General features: G+C 41.2%; 1 protein-coding gene across 2 annotated transcripts in view; it reads right to left on the bottom strand.

Moving 5' to 3' along the window:
- Positions 1 to 25,997, bottom strand: part of mib2 (MIB E3 ubiquitin protein ligase 2) — a 92,106-nt gene that overhangs the window by 47,172 nt on the left and 18,937 nt on the right. The window contains exons 1-3 of one of the 2 annotated variants that reach the window (XM_053624624.1): positions 19,115 to 19,571; positions 5,979 to 6,377; positions 2,717 to 2,888 (exon numbers count right to left, since the gene is read on the bottom strand). In XM_053624624.1, coding sequence (XP_053480599.1) covers positions 2,717 to 2,888; positions 5,979 to 6,201 — 395 coding nt within the window. In that variant the 5' untranslated portion in view covers positions 6,202 to 6,377; positions 19,115 to 19,571. Of the gene's footprint in view, positions 1 to 2,716; positions 2,889 to 5,978; positions 6,378 to 19,114; positions 19,572 to 25,997 lie in introns of those variants that run through there. The other variant, XM_053624623.1, reaches the window with a different exon arrangement.

Consider the following 25,997-nt stretch of genomic DNA (forward strand, 5'->3'; position numbering starts at 1 on the left):
AACACTGCCGTGTGTGAACGTGTCCTGTCGCAAAATGCGGTGAAAACTCTCACACGACATTAATAGTGTGATTAAGGTGTGTACATGTCTGTAATACACATCGATAATGTGACTAAAACAGGAATACTCCACACGTCTTAATTCAGTTTGTGTTTACTTCGAGTATGACTTTAATCGGATTAAGGTCATCAATTATCGCTGTTTACATGCCAGTCTCTTACATGCTAGTCTCTAGAGTATTGTCTTAATCTGGTTAATATTGGATTATTGTTGTCCATTTAAACGTACTGACTAGTCTCAGATGACTATTAACATGTAAACACTAGTCACTAGTCTCTTTGTGCAGTTTTATAAGGAAATTGACTGTAAGCTGTTCTAAGAATCCTGGAGAACCTGCCGCAGTTCTTCTGAAGACTCTTCACACTTGCAGGTATTCCAGGCAGAACCTGACAGCCATCATCATCATGTTGAAAAGTGGTCTGTTACTTCCTTTACTGACATGCACACATTTTCCTTTAAAATAATTTTTTTTTTAATGTCCGAAATGTGGTGGGGTTTTTTACTGACTCAATAATGCATCAAAGGCAAAATTTTGTAATTTATTTATTTATTTATTTATTTAAAGAGGATGCGTAAAGGTACGTCCACATTCATTTTTGATGTAGGTGCCATATGATATGGAGCCACGATTTCAGCAACAAGCCAAAAAGTGACAGTGTGACAAGTCACACTTTAACAGGTGACATGCGAGTTGAGATTTCCTCAACTTATGTAAATGAGCTATGATGGGGCAAAGCAACAAATCCAAATGAACGGTTCGAATGATTCCTCAGACCAATCATAAAACTGTATTTTCATTTCATCCTGGAAGAAAGCAAAAGATCGCTGGTGTCTACGGAGAGGGTTTGTCGGTTGTGTTGCTATAACAACCAATTTTCCTCACACTTAGGGGCCGTTTAAACGACAAAGTTTTCAACTAAAAACGGAAAACTTTTTATGCGAATGGCTGTTCGTTTACACAACAACGTCATTTTGGGGCATGAAAACGGGGATTCGAAGTGCAAGTTTTTGAAAATGATGCGGTTATTGTCTCCGTGTAAACATACAAAAAACGAGAATTTGTGAAAACGATGATGTCATGCTCACGCATTACGTGTTCAGTCTATAGGCATGCTCACAGACATTTAAAACTACAGGACTGTGTTTGTGCTGCTCAAGATTTTGAGTTTAGTGACGCTTCTCCAGCGAAGTGTAGATTTACTGCATCACTACTACGACCAGAGGAGACGCATTTGTTACATACACCCAATTATTAACCCACATCTACGCCGACAAAGGATATTCAAAACCTTATAATGATCTTTGTAATTGTCTTTTTTGGAGTATATCTGCATCCTTTTATCGCTAATAAAATATAGAAAGCAGACTGACTGCCAGTGTCTCACGATTTGGTTTGTATTTGCAGATTTTGTTCTATTTTGGTACAACGATGGTCAATTATTAGAAATTAAAGATGCACTATTTTGATTTTTTTTCAGTATTTAAAAATGAACAAGCCTTGTTAACAATTCTGACCTGGAGCAAAAGAAATGCTAAAAGATGGGGCTGGAGACAAAAAAAATCCATTTCCACAATTACAAAAAATCAAACCTCATGCACATTTCATGTACATTAAATTATATTATATTAGTTACATCTCAGCATTTATTAACCAAGAAAAATAAGCCAAATCTATGCTTGACAAGCGTGAGTTTTCACAATTTATGACAATATGACAAACAATTTCAGAAGTCTAACTATCGAGATTCAAAGTAACTGGAGACAGAACTTTTTTTTTGTACTCCACGTAGATCAGAAAGCACTGAAATCGTTTTTTATCCAGAAAAAAATATTTTTTATAAACAGCTTCTAAATGTTCATAGGGCAGTCTTTCCCAGATCAATATAGCTGACATGTTGACGTGAATGTTTATGTGCGCAGGCACGTAGTGTTTCTTTACAAAGTGACATTGCCAACTACTGGCCTGGCATGCATAATACAGCCTTTTTTTTGTCCTTTTCGCGGATTCGTGTGAACAACGTTGTCGTCTGTACGCAAAACTTTTCAAAAACGCAAAGGAAAAACTCTGTTTTCAGTACATCGTTGTCGTGTACTCTTATTCACTGGTTAAACCAGACATTGTAAAAGTGGTTGTAAAATGATAAGCTTTATACCAAGAAACATAATTGTGGAAACTGAAACAAAGTGGAATTGTTGTGTGTTTTACAAGAGCACATGGACATCATTAATTCAAACAACAACAACAACAACAACAAAAAGATATCATTTTCTGATTGTGCAAACAGCCAAAGTCATAATCCTCTAGGTCAGGATGCTTCTGACACACAAAAAAAAGGGTAGAAAATGCTTCATGACTTTTTGGTATGTTTGTTTATCATAAGCAAAGAAATCTCGGCAAAGCTGTAGTAGCTCTCATGCAAATACACGATCATAAAATACGTGGGGCATCAAATACTCTGAGTCACTTTCATACTTTTGCATACTAGACTTGTGCCGTGAGTGAAATTCATGCGTTATGTAACGGCGAGCTATGCTGGGAGAGAAAGAAGAAAAATGTCACATTCAGAAAGAGCTGGCAGGAATAGCATAAAGCGTAGCCATTATTAATGAGAGGTGATGAAATGAGATGAGAGAAGACGAGGCTTGGTATACTCACGGCTGCGAGTGCGCGGTCTCGTAGCGCTCGAAAGCGTGTGAGAGGTCGTGCTTGTTGTTCATGTAGCAGTGTGTGCACAGGTCATAGTCGAAGCACACCTTGCATTTCCAACGCATTCCCATGATGCCATGCTTCTTACAGCTGTCGCAAATGATGTTTGAGTGGCGGACACCTACGGGAGGAGGCAGACGACGACAGGTGCTAGGAATTAGAACAATCGTGCATCAGGGCAACTGATGAGTTATGACTTACTGATTTGCATCACTAGAGCAAGATCATGACAAATCATCAGCATGATTTCAGTTGCACGTTTCCTGAAGAAAGTGCTGATTTAAGCTTCGTATTTACTGAATCTAAAGCTGATTCCAGTTTTATTTACTGTGTACAGAGATCATGATTATAATTATGCAGGGTTTTGCGGTTACTGAACGGCCCTGACCTAATTTTGTGGCAACAGCTTAAGTGCAAAATGAAAATAAAATTCTGAATACTCAAACACTAAATTTCCACTAAAAGCATAAGTGCTCCATTTTGATTAACTGCTCGATTCTGAATCTGAAGCTACTGAATAAACCAGCAAAGCAACAGTAATGAATCAAACAGCTCCTGCTCAGTGTTGTTCATTAATAAATACACGTTGTAATTGTTGTCAGATTGCTGTGGTATAAATGGAATAAAACACTTCATGCCCTGTCGAGTTTTATTCCTTACTTATTTGCTGTGCCTGCATTATTGTTGAATTCTACTGCTCCGTGTCACTTACAACTCACCGTGTGAAGGTTTCAATGTAAAGCCAGACAGGGCGAGGAGTTCGTTTCTATGGTAAAAAGAAAAGGTGCCATAAAGGTGCTCAAAAAAAAAAAAAAAAAAAGAGCTGTATGAGGAACTAATCGGTGCTAAATTTAGATGAAGTTGGACCGATAAAGTTTTCAGATAGTTGCTCACCTATCACGTCAGTTGTTTCACTAGGAAAACCAGTTAAGATTTAAGAGTTGAGCGTGATTCATTCTGATCATCCACAAATAGGTGCAGGTTCTATATTAGTACCTAGAATTATTATGACATCTCAAGGGGCAAAGATTTTTCCTACAAAGCCCCCCAGCTATGATTCAATTATTATTTTTATTAAAGTAATGCCCTCCAATGGACTGGCATCCCATCCAGGGTATATTCCTGCCTTGCACCCCTGACCAGAGTAGAGCACTTAATAACGACGAATGAATCAATTGGTCGATTAATTGACACTCTGTGAGAAGAAATGCCCATGAGATGACATAATTGAAAACTGAGCTCACACAGTTCTGCATTCGTTTTAAGGCAGTGGATAATGAGCACACAGCACTGGTGCCCTTTTCCATGTACATTGCTTCTCACTCACTCTGTCTCTCTCGCTCTCTCTTTCACTTTATTTCACATGCTCTTTCGCTCCATTACTCAGAATCATTCAAGGCAGAAGAATGCTGCTTTTAATGGTGCGGGAAAGAGGCATCTTAGCTTAGCAATGAGCATGTACTTGGCTATAAATACAGCCAGGGCATCTGTGTATGGCTAAACTGCTGAAAGAATGTGTGTGTGTATGAGAGAGAGAGAGAGAGAGAGAGAGAGAGAGAGAGAGGGTGAGACAGGCAGATAGACAGCGACTTTGCAGCTAGAGGAAACTGCATGTGCTGCTTGTGTACATCTCTTTATATAGACCTGCACCACTGGAGGGAGTGAGAGAATTCTGCATATTCATATACACCACTAATATAAGGAGATAGGACAACATGGTCGGATGGAATGTTGCTGAAGTTTTGGCTGTCTAAGGTACTGTTTACATCTAGCCATTTCATGGGTCTTCAATCTGGACTGTATCCTGATCTTAAAGATTTTAAACCACATACATTCAAAAATCTAGTTTAAACGGGTTAGCCAGATTAAAACTGGACTGCTGGGTCAAACGCCACTGATGGCTGTGGCATCGTTTGGATTCAAATTTGCACGTTCCTGAAGACAAGGGCATACACTTCTTTGCTGCACCACTCAGGTGCCTGCAACCTTGACCTTCAGAGCAGATTTCTTCCACAATGTCCAGCACCACTGTCAGACCATTTGTAGCAACTTTTCATATCATGTTTTGGATGACGCAACCAGAACACTACATTCAATTTCCACCCCTAACCTTCGTTTAAATATGTAAGAATTAATGCACAAAACAATATCCACAAGCATGCATGTTTACTGCAGAGCTTTATGCTAAGGACCAGGCTGCTGAACTGAGATGGCAATTTAAAGCAACTCTCATAACTAGAACTATTTTTGACTATCAATCTTTCTTTTTGTTTTTTAGCACAGTCCACAAGTTGATGATTATGGAATGTGGCTCGGGGAATTTGCCCATTCAGAAAAAGAGCATTAGTGAGGTCAGGAACTAATATCTACTGATGTCATCCCAAAGGTGTTCAGTGGAGTTAAGTTCAGGGATGTTCTTCCACTCCAACCATGGACCTCGCTTTGTGCACAGGTGCGCCCTCATGCTGGAACAGGTTTGGGCCTCTTGGTTCCAGTGAAGGCAAATCTTAAAGCTACAGCATACAAAGACATCCTATACAATTGTGTGCTTCCAATTTTGCAACATTTTGGGGAACCACATATGATACTTTTGGGCATATGGCCCAACTGAATTTTTGTATTGTTATCTTTGTCTCATTTGGATATAATCATATTGAGTTGTGCACAATTTCTAAAATATTTAAAAGCTTTTTTTTTTTGGTAAAGGGAGTGGTCTTGATGCAACAAAAAACTCCTGTGTCGAGAACTCATCTGAGAAAAAGTCTAGCCAATTTAGAGGTATGAATCGCACACAGAGGGTTTCAATATTATGAATAAGCTGCTCAGAAAATGCATATTAACCATATAGCTTGCCATCAAAATGTATTTTTGTATACATATTAATGTTTTTTTTTTATCTTAAGTTGCTGACTTAAATCACCAATTCTCACTACGACCCACAATCCGAAAATTCAAGACACATAAAATGAACAAGCATAAAAAAAAGCCTTAGCCTAAATTCACATTTTAAACTTCTCGCTTATTATTCAGTTGCTCATGTTAATGCATACTATTCCGGAACTAATGTGAATTACTCAGCAAGTTGAAAGTACAATGAAACTAACAGTACCTGTAACTAGTAGTTATGCAAATATTGGCCCACATATCCTTGATATAATGTTCCTGGCTGTACAAGATACTATTCTAGCAGTTTGTAACCACGGATACTCACCGATCTGTGCGTTGTCATAAAGCAGCAGGTCATAGGCACCCTGGTAGCCGGTGCGGTAGTTGGTGCGAGTGCCGCTGTCCCACTGCACCACTACGGTCTTGTCAGGTGTGCTGGTGCTGCCCTGGCGCCCCACTTCCACCACTGTGCCCACATGGCCCTCACCATCGTCCTGGTTGCCCCACTTCCAGTCAACGCCACGCACCACACGCATACCCACCTCCATGGCACCGCGGACAGGTGGGCTAGCACTGCCACTTCCGGCCTCGCCGCTGCGCTTCCGGTGGGGTCGCGCAGGCGGCTCGGCGGGGGGATGGGTGGTGGGGCCGCTGGTACGCGAGCGAGCTGGTGGCAGCGGGAGGGTGCCGAGTAAGGGGCTCTCCGGAGACAGGTCAGGGGTGACTGAGGAAAGAAAGCAAGAGACATGACTGTTATAAGACTGATTTGGAACAAGCTGTTTTAAGCTGTTGCATTAGCAAAGCAGTTTCAGGCTGAGGTTAGCAACAAATGCTTATACACAAAGAACACTACCTCCAAGACTTGACTGATATACAGTACAACAATGAAGGCATTCCCTCCCCCCTCACATACGCAGTTGAAATATTGCACAAAATCAGGGTTTTTTAATTGCAACAAATTCAGAATGCAAGAGAGCATCATGTGATATGAATCCAGACCAACAGAACCTCTGGCATAGTGAAGCAGACATGCGTCTGTGTATTGTATAAAGAGGGCAAGTTGACCTTGTGATGAAATCAGCCCTGTCCGTTTTTTTCTTCCACCTCAATAAACAAACTGTTGTACACAGGACAGAATTCCCCTTGGGGATGTAAATCAGTTCTTGTGGTCAGACTGCATGACCTAGTAAGCTCCTAGTCCACTAGCAAATTTGTCATGAAGCCTATGGCCTAGACTGTAAACAGCTGAACATTCTGACTCACTCCGGTTCTCCCACAAACACATATACAGTTTTAAAAATAACTTTTAAAATAATCTCCCAAACCAGCTAGCTAAAATTAGAGAAAGCCAAAAATGGTTATTTTTGTAATGCGGGTCCCCCTTTATGTCAGTGATTTCTGCTGCATTCAGTGTTGGGATGTTAGTCTATTTTTGTGATTTCTGCAGTCGTCTGCACTGTCACTCAACTGCGAAACTGACTGACACATTAGGTGTAATCAAATAACAGTGACTGATATTAGGGTTGCATGGATGTATTGTTACTAAAAGAAATCACATTATTAAAGCACTGATAATGTCTCTTTAAATATTCTATTTGGAAAAAAAATATGGTGTAGTCACTTTAGGGGTGCTAATGACTGGCTTTGAGAATACATATGGATATTTGCCTGAGTGTGTGTGCTTGGATACTGATAGTTTTTAGGCAGTGGATGTAACAGATATAACAGAAAGTGGAGGAGACAGACTGCACTGGAAAGTGGAGGAATGTGGGTGCAGTATGAGGTGGAGGGGACAGGCTGTGGAGAAAGATGGAGGAGACAGATTGCAGTGGAAGGTGGAAGGAAGTGGCAGTAGTAAAAGGTGGAGGGGACAGGCTACAGAGGAAGGTGGAGGAGACATACCATAATGGGACATGGAGGAGATTGGGCACAGTACGAGGTGGAGGGGACAGGCTACAGAGGAATGTAGAGGAGACATACCACTGTGGGAGGTGGAGGAGCGTGGGAACACTATGAGGTGGAGGGGACAGGCTACAGAGGAAGGTAGAGGAGACATGCTGCTGTGGGAGGTGGAGGAGAGTGGGAACACTATGAGGTGGAGGGAACAGGCTACAGAGGAAGGTAGAGGAGACATGCTGCTGTGGGAGGTGGAAGGAAACGGGAGTAGTAAAAATGTTGAGGGGACAAGTTGCAGAGGAAGGTGGAGCAGACATGCTGCAGTGGAAGGCAGTAGGAAGCGGGAATTTATAAACGTAGAGGAGACAGGCTGCAGTGGGACGTAGAGGGGATAAAGCAAAGCAACTGTTATGCATTTCCACGCTGTCAATCAGTCAGACATTTATCATAAGCAGCATACCTTGCTATCATTATCTGTGACAGCATGCTTCTCTCTTTTTAACAATTGGGAGTTGGTCAGTCAGAGATATTGGCTGCGTCCTAAATCGTGTACTGTGACAGTATATACTGCATTCGATGCAGCGCCTACTGCACGGCCGTTGAAACAGTATGCAATAATCAGTATGTGTGTGTAGTATGAATACAATCCCGGACATACTACATCCGCCATGTTAGTATTGTCATGTGACCTTCAACGTCATCATAAACAATCAATTTAAAAGGGAGCACCAGATTAAAGCATCCGCACTCCCGGTAAAATGCACATCAGGAAAGTTAACTGAATTAGTAGTTTAAGGTGGCTGAGGTAAATTTGTTGCCGTTAGCTTGGCCAGTTAAAGCATGACGGAGGTCACAAAAAAGGTTTCAAACGCTGTTTTCTTGTTTAAACCTTCAACAAGTTAACAATTTATTTGGGTATTGTCAAACAAGTCCTGTTTAATCAAGGCTTAATAATTAGAAAGCACTGATGCGCTGTATTCCACCATTTGTTTTTCTGAGCTCGTCCGTGCCAGTTCCGTTGCATTATGGGAATTTTTGACTCCCGTAGTGTCCATCGGTTACACGCTGCAAAATCTCGCCGGAAGCAGTATGCCGTCCGGGTATTTCTCACCTACTGGGAATTCAGATAAACAGTACTAGCCCTCTGGCGTACTGCTTTTCGCCAATGGTAGGTGATTTTGGACGCTACCACTGTTCTCATAGTCACACCTAGGGCGGTTGCAATAGTCAATATATAGACTTATCGCACGATATATGGACATGAGCTCAATAATTTTTGGTGACACGATATATTGTGATTGATCATCTTTATAATTGAAAATAATGGTGATATTCAATTTTTACATAAAAATGAATGTCACCACATTTTAGTCGATCGCGCTGCAGAGAAGGTGTGAACCCACTGCGTTATATAGTGTTTTGTGACAACTACAGCCAGTTAGGAAGAATAAGTCCCAATGGACTTGGTTTCAAAGCCGCATTCTTCTGCTCCGGTGTGGGAACATTTTGGCTTTAAGCCGAATGAGAGAGGAGAGCCAATTAACGTGAACGAGCCGGTATGTTGACTTAGTTTAAAAACAGTGGCAATGAAAAGAGGTAACTTACTAACCTAAAATGTCACCTAAAACAACCATCTCAACCAGTTTTTTAACCTGGGAACAACAACCACAGCTGGATCTGGAGAGGGATCTTCCAGACAGTTATCTGTCACAGATACCTTTTCCCGGCAGTGCAAATATAAACGTGACAGCACGAAATGGCGCACGCTCACAGACTGCGCAACTCGCTATATATAGCCAAAGAGATGCAGCCATTAAACACGGTCGAAAAACCAGCATTTAAAAATATGTTGCAAACTTCTGACAAACAGCACGAATTGCCAAAGAAAACGTATATCTCCCAAACTGTCAGTCCGTACTTGTACAACAAAGTAAAAGACGACATTCTGAAGGAGATAAAAAGACATCTCCTTATACTCTGCCATTACAGATATGTGGTCAAACTCAAATATGACCCCATATATGAGCGTGACCATACACTACCTAACTGCTGATTGGATTCTGCAGTCAAAGTGTTTAGAGACCAGATACAAACCACAGAACCATACTGCTGATGTACTTGCTGAAGCCCTTTGGTCTGCTTTAACGGACTGGGAATTGGATGAGCGCAAAATGGCCTGTATAACTACAGACAATGGTGCGAACATAGTGGCTGCAATACGCAATCTTGGCTGGCCATGGCTCAATTGCTTTGGCCACAACCTCCATTTGGCCGTTTCCCATGGACTGGACAGTGACAAGGATCGCACAGCGCTTGCCATGGGACTTTGTAGGAATCTTGTCAATACCTTCAACCTGAGCTGGCTAAAGAATGGAGACTTGAAGGCAGAGACTGAAACCAATGTACCCCAACACAACCTAGTACTGGTGAGTGATGGTAACATGTTATTATACAACATAAAATATTTAAAGGGTTAATATAAACTTAATTGAAAGGGTTGTTTTTTGGGGGGCCTGTTTGTATGTATGTATTAAATAATTGGTTACATTACAATATAACCATGTACAATTATTTGCGATTAAATACAGGAAATTTAAAAAGTAGTATTTGTTTAATAATGTTAGTATAGACGAACTAATGAATATAAAAACAATGTTCTTTTCCCCAGGATGTCGCCACACGATGGGGCACCAAGCAAAAAAATGCTCGAGAGGGTGCTGGAGCAACTATACCCAGCAATAAGATGTGTCCTGGTTGAAGATCGAAAACATGGCCACCTTAACCCAACCTGGCAGGATGTTTCTGTGTTGGAATCCATTACTGCAGCAATGAAGCTAGTGGCTGATTTCACATGAGATGTCCTCTCAGGGGAAAAATGTGTCACTGTGTCCTCAGCAAAGCCCGTGTTTGCACTTTTATCACCATACCACAATGAGACAGCACTGACGGCAAACATAAAGGCAAACGTGCGGGGTATTGACAGAGAAATACAGCCCATCTGAAATCCAAAACCTTCTGACAAAGGCCACCATCTTCGATCCAAGGCATCGTGGTACCTTGGAGGATGCGGAGGTCTTGGATGATGTCAAAGAAAAGCTCTTGCAAGAACTACTAGACATGAACGAGGAAGAAGAAAAAGGAGAAAGTGCAAGTGAGAGCTGCGTTAAAGCTGCAGGAGGAAATGAAGTATCTGAATCTGAAACTCCATCAACCAAGAAGAAGAGGCTCTGCGACTTTCTCCAGAACAGAAGAACCCAACTTACAAGTCTCCAGACTCGGGCATCGGTAACACAACGAGTGCAGGCTGAAGCGGAGCTGACCAAGTTCCTCCAGAACGAAGAACTTGATACATCATCTGATCCCTTGATGCGGTAGCGTGATAACCATAGAAGAAGAGTTCCTCTAATAGCCAAGTTAGCACAAAAATACAGGTGTATTTGTGCAACAAAGAATGTTTAGCACAACTGGTTGTTACCCCAGAAAGATCCTGCCTTAAGCCCCACAAGGTAAAAATGTTGGTGTACATTTCTCAGAATCTGCCTAACAATTAAAAATAGATCTGGCAGCAGATATGGCCTGTTGAGGCATCTCTGCAGGACACTTTAAAAGTCTAAACTGACTTTGTTAAACATGTTACTTTGTTCTTGTTACCTTGCACTTTTTCTTTTTTTTTTTTTTAACCTTGCATTTATTTATTTACATTTTATTTACTTAGGATTTTTTTTTTGACATCCCGATTCCAATGTCTAAATATTCTTAAGAATCAAATGTTCTTTGTTCTTTGAAAGAGTGTACTTGCATTATTATCTTATTATATAATCAGTGGCATAAAAGGGTCTTAAAAATGACAATATCGTTTATGGCAGTTAATTTCGGGACGATATATCACACAACAAAAAGTAGTTATTGTGACAGCCCTAGTCACACCTGAAGCAGGTAATTAAATTCAAATAAGTGGGGGAAGAACATGCACACAGACTGGTTTGAGAATCTTGTACGTCCTGATCACACGCCTTTTTCTAGATGTGCAATTAACGGTTTTATAAGAATGTTTGGGAGTTCCTTTATAAGAGGGCCTAACCTATTTAAAATACTACACTGACTAAGATAGAGGGGGGCAGAGGTAGCTTGAGATGAGCTTGTAATTATCTTCATGACAAACAACTAAACTAAAACTGGTTCAATTCATCCACCGATCTAAATATACACTTCTGTATGTATTTACCCTTTAATTTTATTAATCCGTCATTATTCATACTCTGTTATCTGAAGAATGCCTCCATCATAGCACGTTCTCGTCTTTATACTGGCTCAGGTTTCCACCTGACATCACACAGTTATCTCCGTCCTGTTCGCTAGTGGGTGTTCCTATCTTTAGTAGCACAATGGTTGCCATGGTTTCACTGGTAGCATGCTACACGATGTTTACAAAAACCACCCATCTGACCATAAATCAGATGTCTTCCCACTAAAAATGAACATTTCATAGGGAGCTGCTTGTGTTTAAAAGTAATCAGTGCACTGCATCAGTCTCTACAAACAATCTTTAGGGAAACGACCTCAAACGAGTCCCAGTGCTTTGACCGCTCTAGATGGTTTTATTCCAAAATTAGAATTGAGGACTACCATGATACAAACCCAAAGAAATATTCCTTGCTCTGGTTTATCAGTCTAGTGGGAAGGGTGACTTTGCACGTCTTGACCCAGCTTTACAAAAAGTTAGGAGGTGTGTTTGAAAGGGCACATCTCTTTCTGTTGTTTGCATAAAGCTTTGAACAATGCATAAGGAACAAAACACAATGGGTTTTGAAGGATGATAAGCATGGTGTTGAAGGAAAATAATCCACGCTGGAGTGGTGTGATATGGCCCAACACAAAGCAAAGGAGGCTGGTTTGTACTTTGTGTGCGTCTGCAGAAGCGGCGGCATTGTTGACACACTCACCTGCGTATCTTATGTACGTCTCGAGCAGAGGTATTCATACTGTGGGGCAGGGGTGTGATGAAAAATACCCCCCAAAAATAAATAATTTTATAACCTTCCAGACCTGCTAACTTTTACACATTTCAACAGAAGAATGGAAAAATTTGGTCATCTTTTTTTTTTTTTTAGATAAACCAATCGACATATGAATCGGTAATGATTAACAGTTGCGCAGGTGTTTGGAGCTCTCCGCTTGAAATATGCCCTGTTATGGCACTCTGCCTATCTGTCACGGTGAAAGGAGATTTTTTTTGTTCATTGTGAACGTGAAACAAAATCCATCAACGTGTTGATGACGATCATTAAATCAGTACATCCGATCAGTTAACTATATTTATTAAGGATGCCACCAAAATATTTCAGCCAAAAATAGTCAAACATGGCACTTTCATATCGCAGTACTGATGAATAATTCTGTTCTATATTTATATTTCCATAAAATTATTTATCTGCTTTTCCAAAGTGCAGATGGTATAACCGCAGTTATATGATGGTCAGAAACCATTCATGGTGTCAGGAAGGACGTGGTTTGAGGGGGGAGGTGCCAGTTCTCTAAAAAATGGGAAGTGGGGCTCATGGGGAAAATACCTCGGAGCTAGAGGATTAAATGTGGAATTCACTATTAGAGCCAAAAAAAAATAATAAATCCCTGTGCGTCAGTTTTCCAGGTCGGACTGCAAAATGTTTGGGGATTTCATTCACAGCAATGTGCTCCACCAAACACACTGACAAGCTCTGGTTCTCTCAAAAAGTTCTGCCAATCAGCTGTCTGTCAAACCTTACATTAAAAAGTATTCACTAATATAGAAGATCCAGAAAACTGGTACGCAAAACAGACCATAAGTTGAAGGTTAACATCAGAGGTGTTTAAAATTGTTTAGTGTTAGAGTAGTACTACGTCATGGTCTAGAATACTAAGTATGCAATCTAAGTATGCAATTTGAGAAACAGTGCTGGTCTGTGTAACTGGGGGAATCTGTCCAGTTTGATTGCTGAAGTATTCTAGTGCAGTGTTTCAGGATAGTGAAAAAGACTAAAATAGCACTTATACTTCATTTAAATGTGGCTTGTTTGAAAATTTCTAGATATTTCTAGCATTGTATTTCTGGTGCAAGTAATGAAGCCCTTGATTAGTTGCATCAGGTGTGCTTGAGACAACACCTGTTTTGCATATTTGCGCTGTTGTGAGGGATTCTATTCAGGGGGTTGAATAATTTTGAGACATTATAAGTCATTATAACTTCGTATTTTCAGTTGAATTTGGGAGAATCACTTGAAGCACTTGTTGTGTTGAACTATTCCAAGTGCATTTGTTCACTGTAAACAGCTGAAAGTCTGTAAATAGAAGAAGAACTCAAGCGGCTTGCACAGAGACAGAGACCGGACCTCAACCCCATCGAACACCTTTGGGACAAATTGGAAGGCAATTCCAAAATGATGAAGAGCATTAAAGAGGCATTAACCCAGCAAGGGCAAACAGGGCTGGCAGCACTCTCCATGAAAGCATACAGAATTAAGTTAAAGTCTCATTTTCCTGAATTAATAACCTATAACCTCAGGAGGCGTTTTTACATTCATATCAAATGTGAACGATTCAGCCTGGGTGCAAAACCCCTTTCACGCAAATAAAGAGCTCTGCTGCCCTGAAAAGTCCTCAAATAATTGCTTAGGTCCTCTTTTCACAAGAAGTAGTCAAATAAAAGTACAGTAAAAATGTAACTGATAAAAATTTTGCAGGGAAGCAAAGCCAATCGTTCATACAAGGCCTGCATGCCGTTTTCATAAGAAACGGCTTCCTAGTGATGCCATGGGAGTCTTTTACAGCACTATAATTTACAGCACTGCAGAAGCCATCCATCTATCCATCCGTAACCTTTATCCCCACTGCCTTACAGGAATGCAATGCTCCTTCCAAATAACACTGTTAGTTCCATTTTTGTGTGACATGAAGGTTAATCTTGGTCTCCCATAAATCAGACTTCAGATGCATTCAGATGCATTTTCATTCATCAAAACAAGTGAATTCCAGAAAGCAAGTAACTGTCTGAATTCACGTAAAATTACCAGAAAACATAATGGGAAGTTGATATTCTTACCTCCAAGAAAATAAGACCCTCTATTCCAGAAACTCCCTACATGCTTTGTCTTGCAGTTTGCAATCAGTGGCAGCAAAACAGTAGTCACACACACATACACAAAACTATTTAGTTTTTTTCCCAGTTACTTTAAAAATGCTAAAACTGTTAGTTGGGGTGGAAAAGCTAGTTATGTATGTAACGGTCATACTATTATCCATTGATAACCATTAAGGGCAGTGAGAAACACCTGCACACTGCCTAATGTGCAAACACAAGCATGCTGAGTCACGTTGTAGTAAACAACAATTTACAATAAATACCGTCATCAAACAACCTTGTTTCTCTGGAACTTTCTTGCTGAGACAGCACTAGTTCTGAATTACAAGAAACCCTTGTAGTTATCCATGATTCACAGAACCAGTTACATTATGTGATTAGCATTCTACTTCACCCCTTGTAACCAACATCATCAAGAGGAACAAAACCCACCTTAGAACAAAAAGGAAAGAAGGTGCTCAGAGATTACCACCACACTCTCACTGACAGGGGCATAGTCAACATTGAAGAATCTGCAGAAAGTAATGCCCTGGTAGCAGCAGCACGGACATCCTAAAACAGAGTACCTTTAAAAATAAATAAATAAATAAATAAATAAATAAATAAATAAAAAGTCCAATGAGGAAGAGACACTCCTCATAAAGTGACATGTCACAGTAAAGGCTGGGACTCCAGACCATCTATAGGCTAAGGTAATGACCTTCACCACCTAGTGGCCTAACTTCTGCCAAGACAAGGAAGCCCCCGCCCCCCGTGTCTTTCCTCTGTGGCAGATAAACAGTTGGTTTGAGTGTCGGATGGCTACCATCTGGTCTAAATATTACTACAGGGTGCTTGCTGGCACAGCAAGGAATTCTCAGCAGGCTCACACTCACTGAAGACTGCTGGGTCACATAGATCAGTGATATGACCATAAGCAGAAATCCTCGATTTAACTACAAGGTCACCACAGAGTCTTATGGCTACCATGCAGAGCCCCTAGACGACTATGGTGAATGGAGGCATCTTGATGCTTTTAGAATGACAGTAATAAGCCTGTGAAACCCCAGAGAGATACCATCCATTGTGTTGTGGTGCACTGCAAGGGCTGCCACATAAACCATTAGATGGGGACTTACCATTGTTTAGCAAAATAGATTAGAAGTCAGGATCTAGGGGATCAGGAAATAGACCAGGTCCAGTTGATGAGGTGGCCTGTGTACTTGCATTCAGAAGTGTTTCCTGGACTGCTAGGTCATAGCTCTCAGTTGGTGACTCAATCAGCATGGCCAGACCCACAGGCAACACTGTAGTGCACTGCATAGGTGAGTTCCTCTCAGTGAGGCCAATCTTGAAAGAGATTCTGTGCAATTCTGTGCCACCCTGATTATCTCTTTCCAAAGAGACACTGGTCCCTCATGTGTCTTGGTAGGGGCACATGGGGTCAGTCTTGCAAGTACGACAGTATCCTGATGCCACTGGCCTCCCAACAGGGTACAGGAGAGGCACTTTGAAGCCTACCAGTGGTCTAAGAGCATGGTTCTACATGAATAAGATTTGTGAGAGGCAGGCATTTCCCACGTGGCAGGTTGTGGTGACCATTTGCCAGTGGTTTAGACGGCTGAAACAGGACTGTTGCCATTTACTCAGAGTTGCTGATGACAGTACTTTCAGCACTTTAGTAGCAATCGTATTAAAGTACCAATGATACACTGTCTGAGCATATTATGGGGTATCAATTTCATTTTGTCATATCATCCAGTTCTAATGGTAATGTTGCAGAATTTGACATAAAATACAAAAATATTGCCACTGTGTTTATTAAATGCATTTGACAATGGCAAAAGATTTCTGAAACCTCAGAACATCTTAAAATACACACAAGGGGGAAAAAAAAATTTGTACTGCAATTTAAATCTAGAACTGACTGACTGTAATACAGAGGACACACGAGATGTGTCAATATCAGTCTTTAACTTACTGTGATTTTGAGTAACTGCATGTCATTTTAGTAATAACGGTCATATGATTTTGCAACTCTTTCAAATAGCTAATAATCTTGCTTAATAACTTGGCAGAGAAATTAAAATGCACCCATCTGTGGAAGATAAATAAATAAATAAATCCTGCAATGTCTTTCAACACCATTGTTCCAAATCCTGGAAGTAGGAATAGGACCAGACAAGAAGGCAAGGCAAGGATTCAAATTCTTAAAGCCAATATTTCAGCCAAACCACTCAAAATGGATCTTAAATTTAGCTTGTTCAACTCTTGAGGTTGCCCCACCAATACTCTGAGCTGCAGGACTACCGCAGAGTTCTTCTTGTCATGCACTGTGACTTTTGGAGAGGGCTTTCACAGGCAAGTTCTGTGCCAAGCAAACTGAGTGATTCAGCAAAGCTGCAGGGTCAAAGAAGTATGTATCTGGACCATTGTTCTCTCTTCTGCCGTGCGCTTCCAATGTTATTGGACAATGTTTCTTATTAACATGAACACACACACACACACACACACACACACACACACACACACCAAAATATAAAAGATGCTGGCTCTGTCATCCAGCGCATCAATTATTAAGTTAGATCATTTAAACCCTGATTTTTTAAGATCCCAGATAATGAGCACTAATTTGCATGTGCAATCGGTGGGCATGTTTTGGATAATTTACAAAGGATAACACCGTAAGTAACATCACGCGTAAGGTAAAGAGAGGAAACGATATTTGAATGAGGGTTTTTGTGTATGCTAACTGTTCTAGATAGATATGATGGAATCAGATCTCAAAAAGAATCCCAGAGGAGTCAAACCGAAACCTGGCACATGTCTGCGCAAAAAGGAGAAATTATTATTATTATTATTATTATTATAAGGGGGATCTTAGAGTGGAGTGAGGTAACACATTTATTTGTTCTGTACTTGGTGGGAAGCTAGTGAATGATACACATTCCTCACATTTACTTATCCTCATTGTGGAATTTGCATCATTAAATAGTTGCTATTCACGAACAGGTGGGCTTTGTGCGTTTCTCTCTATTTTTGTATTTCAAACTCTGTTATACCAGGTGTCTGCTCGGCCTTGGTGTGTTACATATTGATTGCTCTGTGTTTTGGCTAGCATGTTAATGCTATCTGGCTTGCGCCGAACATGTTTGCCAGGGTGGAGAACAAAATACATAGATTAGATAATAAAATATATTGAGAACACAGATTGGGTAATAAAAAACACAAAGATCAGCAGTGACTAGGCGTCTACTAGCCTCACTGATGGTCGAGGCAAATAGATGCAAACCTACACAACATTGTGCTGTGAGATTACAACTGAGAGACCGAGAGGTTTTGATCTTTCACCCGATAACTGTGATTGTCCCACTTTTTAAGTATTTGTTTAATTCTCAATATGATTCTGTAATAATGAAGAAATCTAATATAGGATTTATTATATCCTCAGAGTTGTGAATACTTGGGCCACATCTCAAACCGCATACTACCATACCAAAAATTTTGTCAGTACACCATAGGCGTTATTACTATTTAGGCATACTCAATAGCGGTTACATTACGTGGTTTGGGACACAGCCCTGAATATGTGCACCTGCAGCCGTGAGATTAATCTGTGCGGCGGAGAATGACGCCACACAATGACGTTACGAAATGTTCTTCCACAAGTAGCTTGAAAGAGCATTTTCCCAGCAGAATTTCAAAATCTTATATCCAGCAGCTATAAGGCAAACAGGCAAATAAAAAGGCGCCCTATTTTTGCTTACCTCAATGATGTGCTCGTGTGTACTGTAGATGAAGTTATTTGCAGATGACATTCATTTTACATTATGAATGCAATTCAGTTTACATATGCAGACTTTGGAAATTCCTTTTTACATGATAGAAGAGTGTGAAAACAGCACAGAACACTACTTTGCAAAGGTCTACCCATGACCATGCAGCAGGTTTTATTTAGACCTTTTAAGAAATATAAGAGATGAACACATGAACAACGAAAAAGAAAATACACGCACAAGGAAAAATGGTGTGAAAATGGGGAGGTTGTTGCGTGATGGAGCAAGGCTTTCAGTTAAATATGATGTGTGTCAAGGTTATTTTAAAGGTTAAATAGGCTTGTAAGTGTGAGGGAAATTATTCATTATTACTTTGTAATAATTTTGTTTCTGTTCATGTTCATCTGAGGATAATGCCCAAGAAGGCCATGTCATGTACAGAATGTTTATCTGCTTACAGAGACACAGACGTTCTTCTGTTCAAGGTTCGTCTGCACATCTTCTAAGACCCTAAAACAAAGTCTGTTTGAACTGCCTCAAACTGCTTCTTATTGGTACACAGAAGTGTGTCATGCTCTGCGTTTCATATATATATAGTAGTGGTTCAGCACAAGCGCTTTAGAGCACTCTCATTATTCTATCCTGCTTTATTCTATCCGGTATTAACCATCTTACTGTAATAAACCTTTTTACCTTCAGAGGACAAGTCTGCGAGTGTTGCCTAATTTCCACGACAATTTGGTGTCTCCTGGCTGGGTTGCGTGAGTCTTTTCAGCTTTTCTGGACAACAAGCAAACAGGAGGAGGCTCGTAGAAAAGTTTCACCCTGAAGCCCGAGTTGACAGGCAGGCGGTTTGCCGTTTGTTGTGAAGAGCAAAAGCCCGATGCAGCCTTACCACTGACTGGTAGGAATCTTCAAGAAATTATAATTTAGAATTAGAAACTTATGAAGTCATTGTGTATTGCTGTCTGAGTGGAAGGGAGTCAGTGATTTAGAATTAGAATTTTATGAAGTCATAGCGTATTTCTGTTTGTATGGAAAGGAGTCAATGATATAAGAAATGTGTGTATTACATTGAGGGAAGTATTACATGGAGCGATTTCTTATAAGAAGTTCCAGGAACTTTGCCTCTGCGACGGCAGAGATATTGGTGTTTTTTAGATCACAGCTTCAAAACTAAGATTTATACCGACGGATATATATTATTTATATACACACATATATATATATATATATATATATATATATATATATATATATATATATATATATATATATATATATATATATACACACACACATACACATACATACATACATACACACACATATAGATAGAGAGAGAGAGAGAGAGAGAGAGAGAGAGAGATAATAACAGTAAAAATATTTGCCAACGGAAAGAGTCCAGTTCAAGCAATAAATAAGTAAAGAGAGTACTTATTAAGAAGTGCAAGAGGCGCAGTATTTTTGCGGCGGGTTATCATCAAGTGGCATGCCCCAGTGACTCATTCCATCATATCAGCGGTACATGATACATTTGGCAAATTTAACGCACAAGTAAATTTTACTGAGATAAAATTAAAAAAAAAATTTTTTTTTAAAAAGAAGGGTAGAGAAAACTGTAAGCCCCACCAAATTGCTGTATGTGGCCTCGCCCTCACAGGTAAACTCTTTTACATTCTTAAAGTTTGCTATATTGAACCTATAGGTTATATGATTAATTGAATGTCTAGAGATTTGGCACACATTTTGAACCTTTTCTGTCTGTGCACGAGAATGTATATTCACTTGATTTTCATAGCACATTCAATTGATTAAAATTTTGAAAGTTATAGAGGCTGTAAAATAAATAAATAAATAATATGGGAAAAACATGGAGCAAAGCACATCCTGTGACACATGCTATGGTATGTACAGGGTGCTCATATGTTGATCCTAATATCACATTTATGTGTGTGAATTATGGGGAAGGCTGTTTGAACCAATATGATGTATAGGTTAAAGAATGTGCTTTCCCTGAAAAAGGTAGTTTTAGCCTCAGACAGTTAGAACAACTGAAACTTAATTTAGATACAAAGGGGGGAGAGAGAGAGAGAGAGAGAGAGAGAGACCTCTAAAACAAAGAGCGAAGTGCAGCTTTTAGCAGACTGGAAGGCATTTGCTGAATGGCAGAGCGAGGCACATAGAGAGAAAAAATGTCAGGCAGGGCCCTCATCTGTTTCTCAGTGTGCTAAATTGCAGAAAGCCAATCCCGACCTGGATCGTCGCCCCACCACGACGCCCACAGCCAGTAAGGAGGGAGGAACCTGCCATTTCAGAGGCACCTCCTCACGATGAAGCGGCCCAGCCTACGCCACTCTATCCGAACCTGTCAGAACTGAGCCACAACCCCCACCGAACTATGTGCCAGCCGTCCTATCTTCACCGGTGGCGTTACACACGAGATCCCAAGTGAAGGAACCAACAACATAGCTGCCTGAGGGCTTCAGACCAACAAAATCAGACAGGGAAGGGACACGCCATGGTAAATGCCCCAATGCTAGAAGTGGCCAGAGAAGGAGGCCCTATGCTAGTTCACAGACCCTGGACATTGGAGGACATCAGGAGCAACATGACGCATCTGCCGGCGCTCCGTGAAGTAGGAGGACGAAAGTTTGGGGATGAACTTCAGATATTCTGCAGAGAATTCAGACCCACCACTCATGAACTACGACGACTGCTCATGGCGAAACTTGGCATGGACTGGGTCAAGGTTTCATGTGAATTCCCAAAGAATGATTTCCGCCTGATCAACCCACAGTTGGATGATGGATTCAACGCAAGGTACAGAGCACAAATCACAGTGCTCCAGCAGAGGCTGACAAACACATTTCCTGTGCAAATGGCCATGACAAAAATAGCAAAGTGCAAGTAGCAAGATTCAGAGACTGTGTCCCAGTATCTATCTCGTCTCACTGAAGTCCATGATGCAAATTAAGACCAGTAGCACTGGCAGATGGATAAGCAGCCGAAGTCACGGCATGGGAAGCACATCTCAGAAACAGCTTCATGAATGGTATGAAACCAGAGATCGTTGCTATCGTAAAACGTCAACGCATTACCACGGAGACTGGTAGAATGATATGCAATCCATGTGGAGAAGCTCCTACGAGAGGCAAAGGAAAGAAAGATGGAGAGGAAAACCAAAAGGACACTGACTAGGAAGGCCAGGTGGCAACCTGATACAACTTCACATGTTTTATCTGCGGAAAAGTTGGACATTTTGCAAGAGACTGTCCAGAGCAGAAGCGAACCGACAGGCGGACCTAAGGGAAGGGGGATGCACCTGGGAACAGAAGAGGTGACATCAGACACCCAAACTATCAGTTAGCTCACAAAGAACAGGAATATATGCACACACCCACATCCAACAGTAGTCAGACTGACAATTCACAAATGTCTGAACCTGTCATGACCCTTAACCTTATAAAATACAGCACCTCTCCTTTCACAAAGTTACCACGTATATCTCTTGTAATTAATGGGCAAAGTGTCACATTTTTGGTAGATTCAAGCGCAACATATTCAGTAATAAAACACTGCGAATTAAAAGAATCCCCAATTCACGGCCACTGCACTCCATGGGCGTGACGGGACATTCAGTATTAGAACGTTTCTCTGAACCGCTTGCTTGTGAATGTGAAAATGGGAAAAAAATAACCCACCAATCCCTAATTTCGTCTTCATGTCTAGTCAATCTACTGGGCAGGGATTTAATGTGTGTTTTACACTTAAATTTGATGTCCTCACCTTGGAGTAACAATAACTGATGACTCATCTGATCTGATGGGAACTCCATTTGTTAAAGAAACAGAGCTCTGTGTTTATCAAAGGTCCAAGCATCACAAGCCTACAGCCTGTGCTCATTTGTTGACGTTGGCACATGATAAGATGAAGGACAACTATGTTGATTTTATGCTGTCCTCTGCCCTTCATCGCACAGCGCAAATGCATGAAGGAGGAGAATTTAATTTTGAGAAAGAATGGTTTATCGATATCCCAGAAAGCGAAGAGCTGTACCTAAAGGAACTATATTGGTGTGACAAATTCTGTGCATGTTCAGTCAAATTGAGTGACACGCAGTTGCGTGTATTTTTTGTCTCAGAATCAGCGCCTCACGTCTCATTAGCCAAAATAAAGAACAAACAGTAGAAAGACGTGGGACCATGGGTCAGATTATGTGAGAGTGGGAAAATTACAGATTGGGAACAGAAACACACCTCCAACATATGGTACAGTCCGACGCTGGGAGTTTATAAAAATTCTTTCTGGATATGTGCAAGGTTAACCGGAATGTTATTTGTCATGACAAGGGAATGTTTCTAAACCTTGGGACAAGCCCCACACGCCTAGAGATACACCCACAATTGAATAAGGTGCCACTCGGGCTTTGGGCCCAAGGGAAACATGACGTAGGCCTGATTAGAAGGGCACCACCAGTCATGATCACGCCCAAATCTGACTTTACGCCCAGACAATCTCAATACCTTCTTAAATCAGAAGCTATTGAGGGCATTAGACCAGACTTCAATTCATTATTGAAGGGAGGGGTCATTGTTCCCTGTTCAGATTCACCGGTGCGCACCCCAATATTCCAGTGAGAGAAGCAAGAAAAAACCCTACAACCTGATGAATGGAGATTTGTACAAGATTTGCAAGCGGTTTATGCAGCAGTCAAACAGAGCGGTCCAGACGTGCCAAATTCTTACACTATATTAAACCAGGTTCCAGCAAATAGTGAATGGTTTTCAGTTGCAGATTTAGCTAATGCATTTTTCAGTATACGTCTTGATAAAGACAGTTTCGGTTTGCATTCATATTTGACGGACGTCCTTACACTTTCACTCGCTTGTGTTAAGGGTATTGAGAGTCACTAATTTATATACAACCAAATGCTAAAAGACAGCTTAGCACCTCTACCACTTTCTACAGTGCAGTGTGAAACTGACACTATAAAATTGTTGCAGCATCTTGCCAAAGAAGGCCACAAAGCCAGTCTCTCCAAATTACAGTATGTGCAGCAAGAAGTGAGAGTCTTGGGTCATGACATTTCTGCAAAGGGAAAGAAACTCTCAGCTGACAGAGTATATGCAGTCCAGAAGATTTCCAAGCCTCTGATGAAGGAACAAGTTCTCTCTATCCTAGGTATATGTTCGTATCGCAGAACTTTCATTCTAAACTATTCCAATCTAGAAGCAGCACTCAGAGAGATGGCATATGCGACAGGTTGGACAGCTCATTCCCAGGTAAGTTGGATCGAGTCGCTGCAGAGTTTCCCCTGTGTGTACGTGCAGTAGCAGCAGCTGAGAAAGCTGTGGTGGCATCCAGAGACCTGGTAGGTTATTCAGAATGGACCCTTCTGGTTCCATGTGAAGTATTATTACTCATGCTTGAACCTCATACCTGTCCACCCAACCGTGGCTGCACCATAACACTATACTACTAGATATGGCAAATATCACTATAAAATGATGTACTGTCCTTAACCCTGCTACTCTTCTTCCAACAGAGGAAGATGGGGAACTACATGACTGTGTCGTACTAACTAATGAACTCTGCTCCCCTAGAGTCGACCTGAAGGATGTCCCATTGGAAAACCCAGAGTTGATCCTTTTTGTGGATGGGTCTGCGTCACGTGACCCAGACAGGTAAAAATCGAGTGGACTATGCAGTAGTAACCACACACGAGACGATCGTGTCAGGAAGTCTCCCCTCAAACCTTTCAGCACAAGCAGCGAGACCGTATGCCCTCATAGAGGCATGAAGACATGCTGAGGGACAGTCAGTAAATATCTACACAGACAGTAGACATGCCTTTGAGATAGTACATGATTTGGGGACAATTTGGAAACACAGGAACTTCCTGATGAGTTCAGGAACATACATAGCCCACCACAAACTAGTCTCTGAGCTGCTGGACGCAGTCCTACTCCCAAAAACTATTGCAGTATGCAAATGTGATGCACACACTAACAAATTAGTGTTAGTTCTTCTCTTAACAGATAGGTGGTATCTGTTAGTAAGCCCTGTCACAGAAATAAATTCACAAATCACCGGGACCGTTCCCGACAACATTGGGGGTCCAGGGGTAGACCCTTAATCTGGAAAGATAAACCAAAGTGCAATATTGAAGTTTATTGGGTGGAAAACTTAATGATCAATCATGCCAATCGCATCGTTGCAGCAGAAAGAGTGCATGATGCACACACTTATACCCAAATTTGGTATTTAGCTGATCGTGGTGACGGGACCATGTGCCTAAGGTGACATGATTTCTACAGTGAGGGAAAAAAGTATTTGATCCCCTGCTGATTTTGTACGTTTGCCCACTGACAAAGAAATGATCAGTCTACAATTTTAATGGTAGGTTTATTTGAACAGTGAGAGACAGAATAACAACAAGAAAATCCAGAAATACGCATGTCAAAAATGTTATAAATTGATTTGCATTTTAATGAGGGAAATAAGTATTTGGCCTCCTCTCAATCAGAAAGATTTCTGGCTCCCAGGTGTCTTTTATACAGGTAACGAGCTGAGATTAGGAGCACACTCTTAAAGGGAGTGCTCCTAATCTCAGCTTGTTACCTGTATAAAAGACACCTGTCCACAGAAGCAATCAATCAATCAGATTCCAAACTCTCCACCATGGCCAAGACCAAAGAGCTCTCCAAGGATGTCAGGGACAAGATTGTAGACGTACACAAGTCTGGAATGGGCTACAAGACCATTGCCAAGCAGCTTGGTGAGAAGGTGACAACAGTTGGTGCAATTATTCGCAAATGGAAGAAACACAAAAGAACTGTCAATCTCCCTCGGCCTGGGGCTCCATGCAAGATCTCATCTCGTGGAGTTGCAATCATCATGAGAACAGTGAGGAATCAGCCCAGAACTACACGGGAGGATCTTGTCAATGATCTCAAGGCAGCTGGGACCATAGTCACTAAGAAAACAATTGGTAACACACTACGCCGTGAAGGACTGAAATCCTGCAGCGCCCGCAAGGTCCCCCTGCTCAAGAAAGCACATATACATGCCCGTCTGAAGTTTGCCAATGAACATCTGAATGATTCAGAGGACAACTGGGTGAAAGTGTTATGGTCAGATGAGACCAAAATGGAGCTCTTTGGCATCAACTCAACTTGCTGTGTTTGGAGGAGGAGGAATGCTGCCTACGACCCCAAGAACACCATCCCCACCGTCAAACATGGAGGTGGAAACATTATGCTTTGGGGGTGTTTTTCTGCTAAGGGGACAGGACAACTTCACCGCATCAAAGGGACGATGGACGGGGCCATGTACCGTCAAATCTTGGGTGAGAACCTCCTTCCCTCAGCCAGGGCATTGAAAATGGGTCGTGGATGGGTATTCCAGCATGACAATGACCCAAAACACACGGCCAAGGCAACAAAGGAGTGGCTCAAGAAGAAGCACATTAAGGTCCTGGAGTGGCCTAGCCAGTCTCCAGACATTAATCCCATAGAAAATCTGTGGAGGGAGCTGAAGGTTCGAGTTGCCAAACGTCAGCCTCGAAACCTTA

This window comes from Ictalurus furcatus, chromosome 5 (assembly GCF_023375685.1).
Source record: "Ictalurus furcatus strain D&B chromosome 5, Billie_1.0, whole genome shotgun sequence".
NCBI lineage: Eukaryota > Metazoa > Chordata > Actinopteri > Siluriformes > Ictaluridae > Ictalurus > Ictalurus furcatus.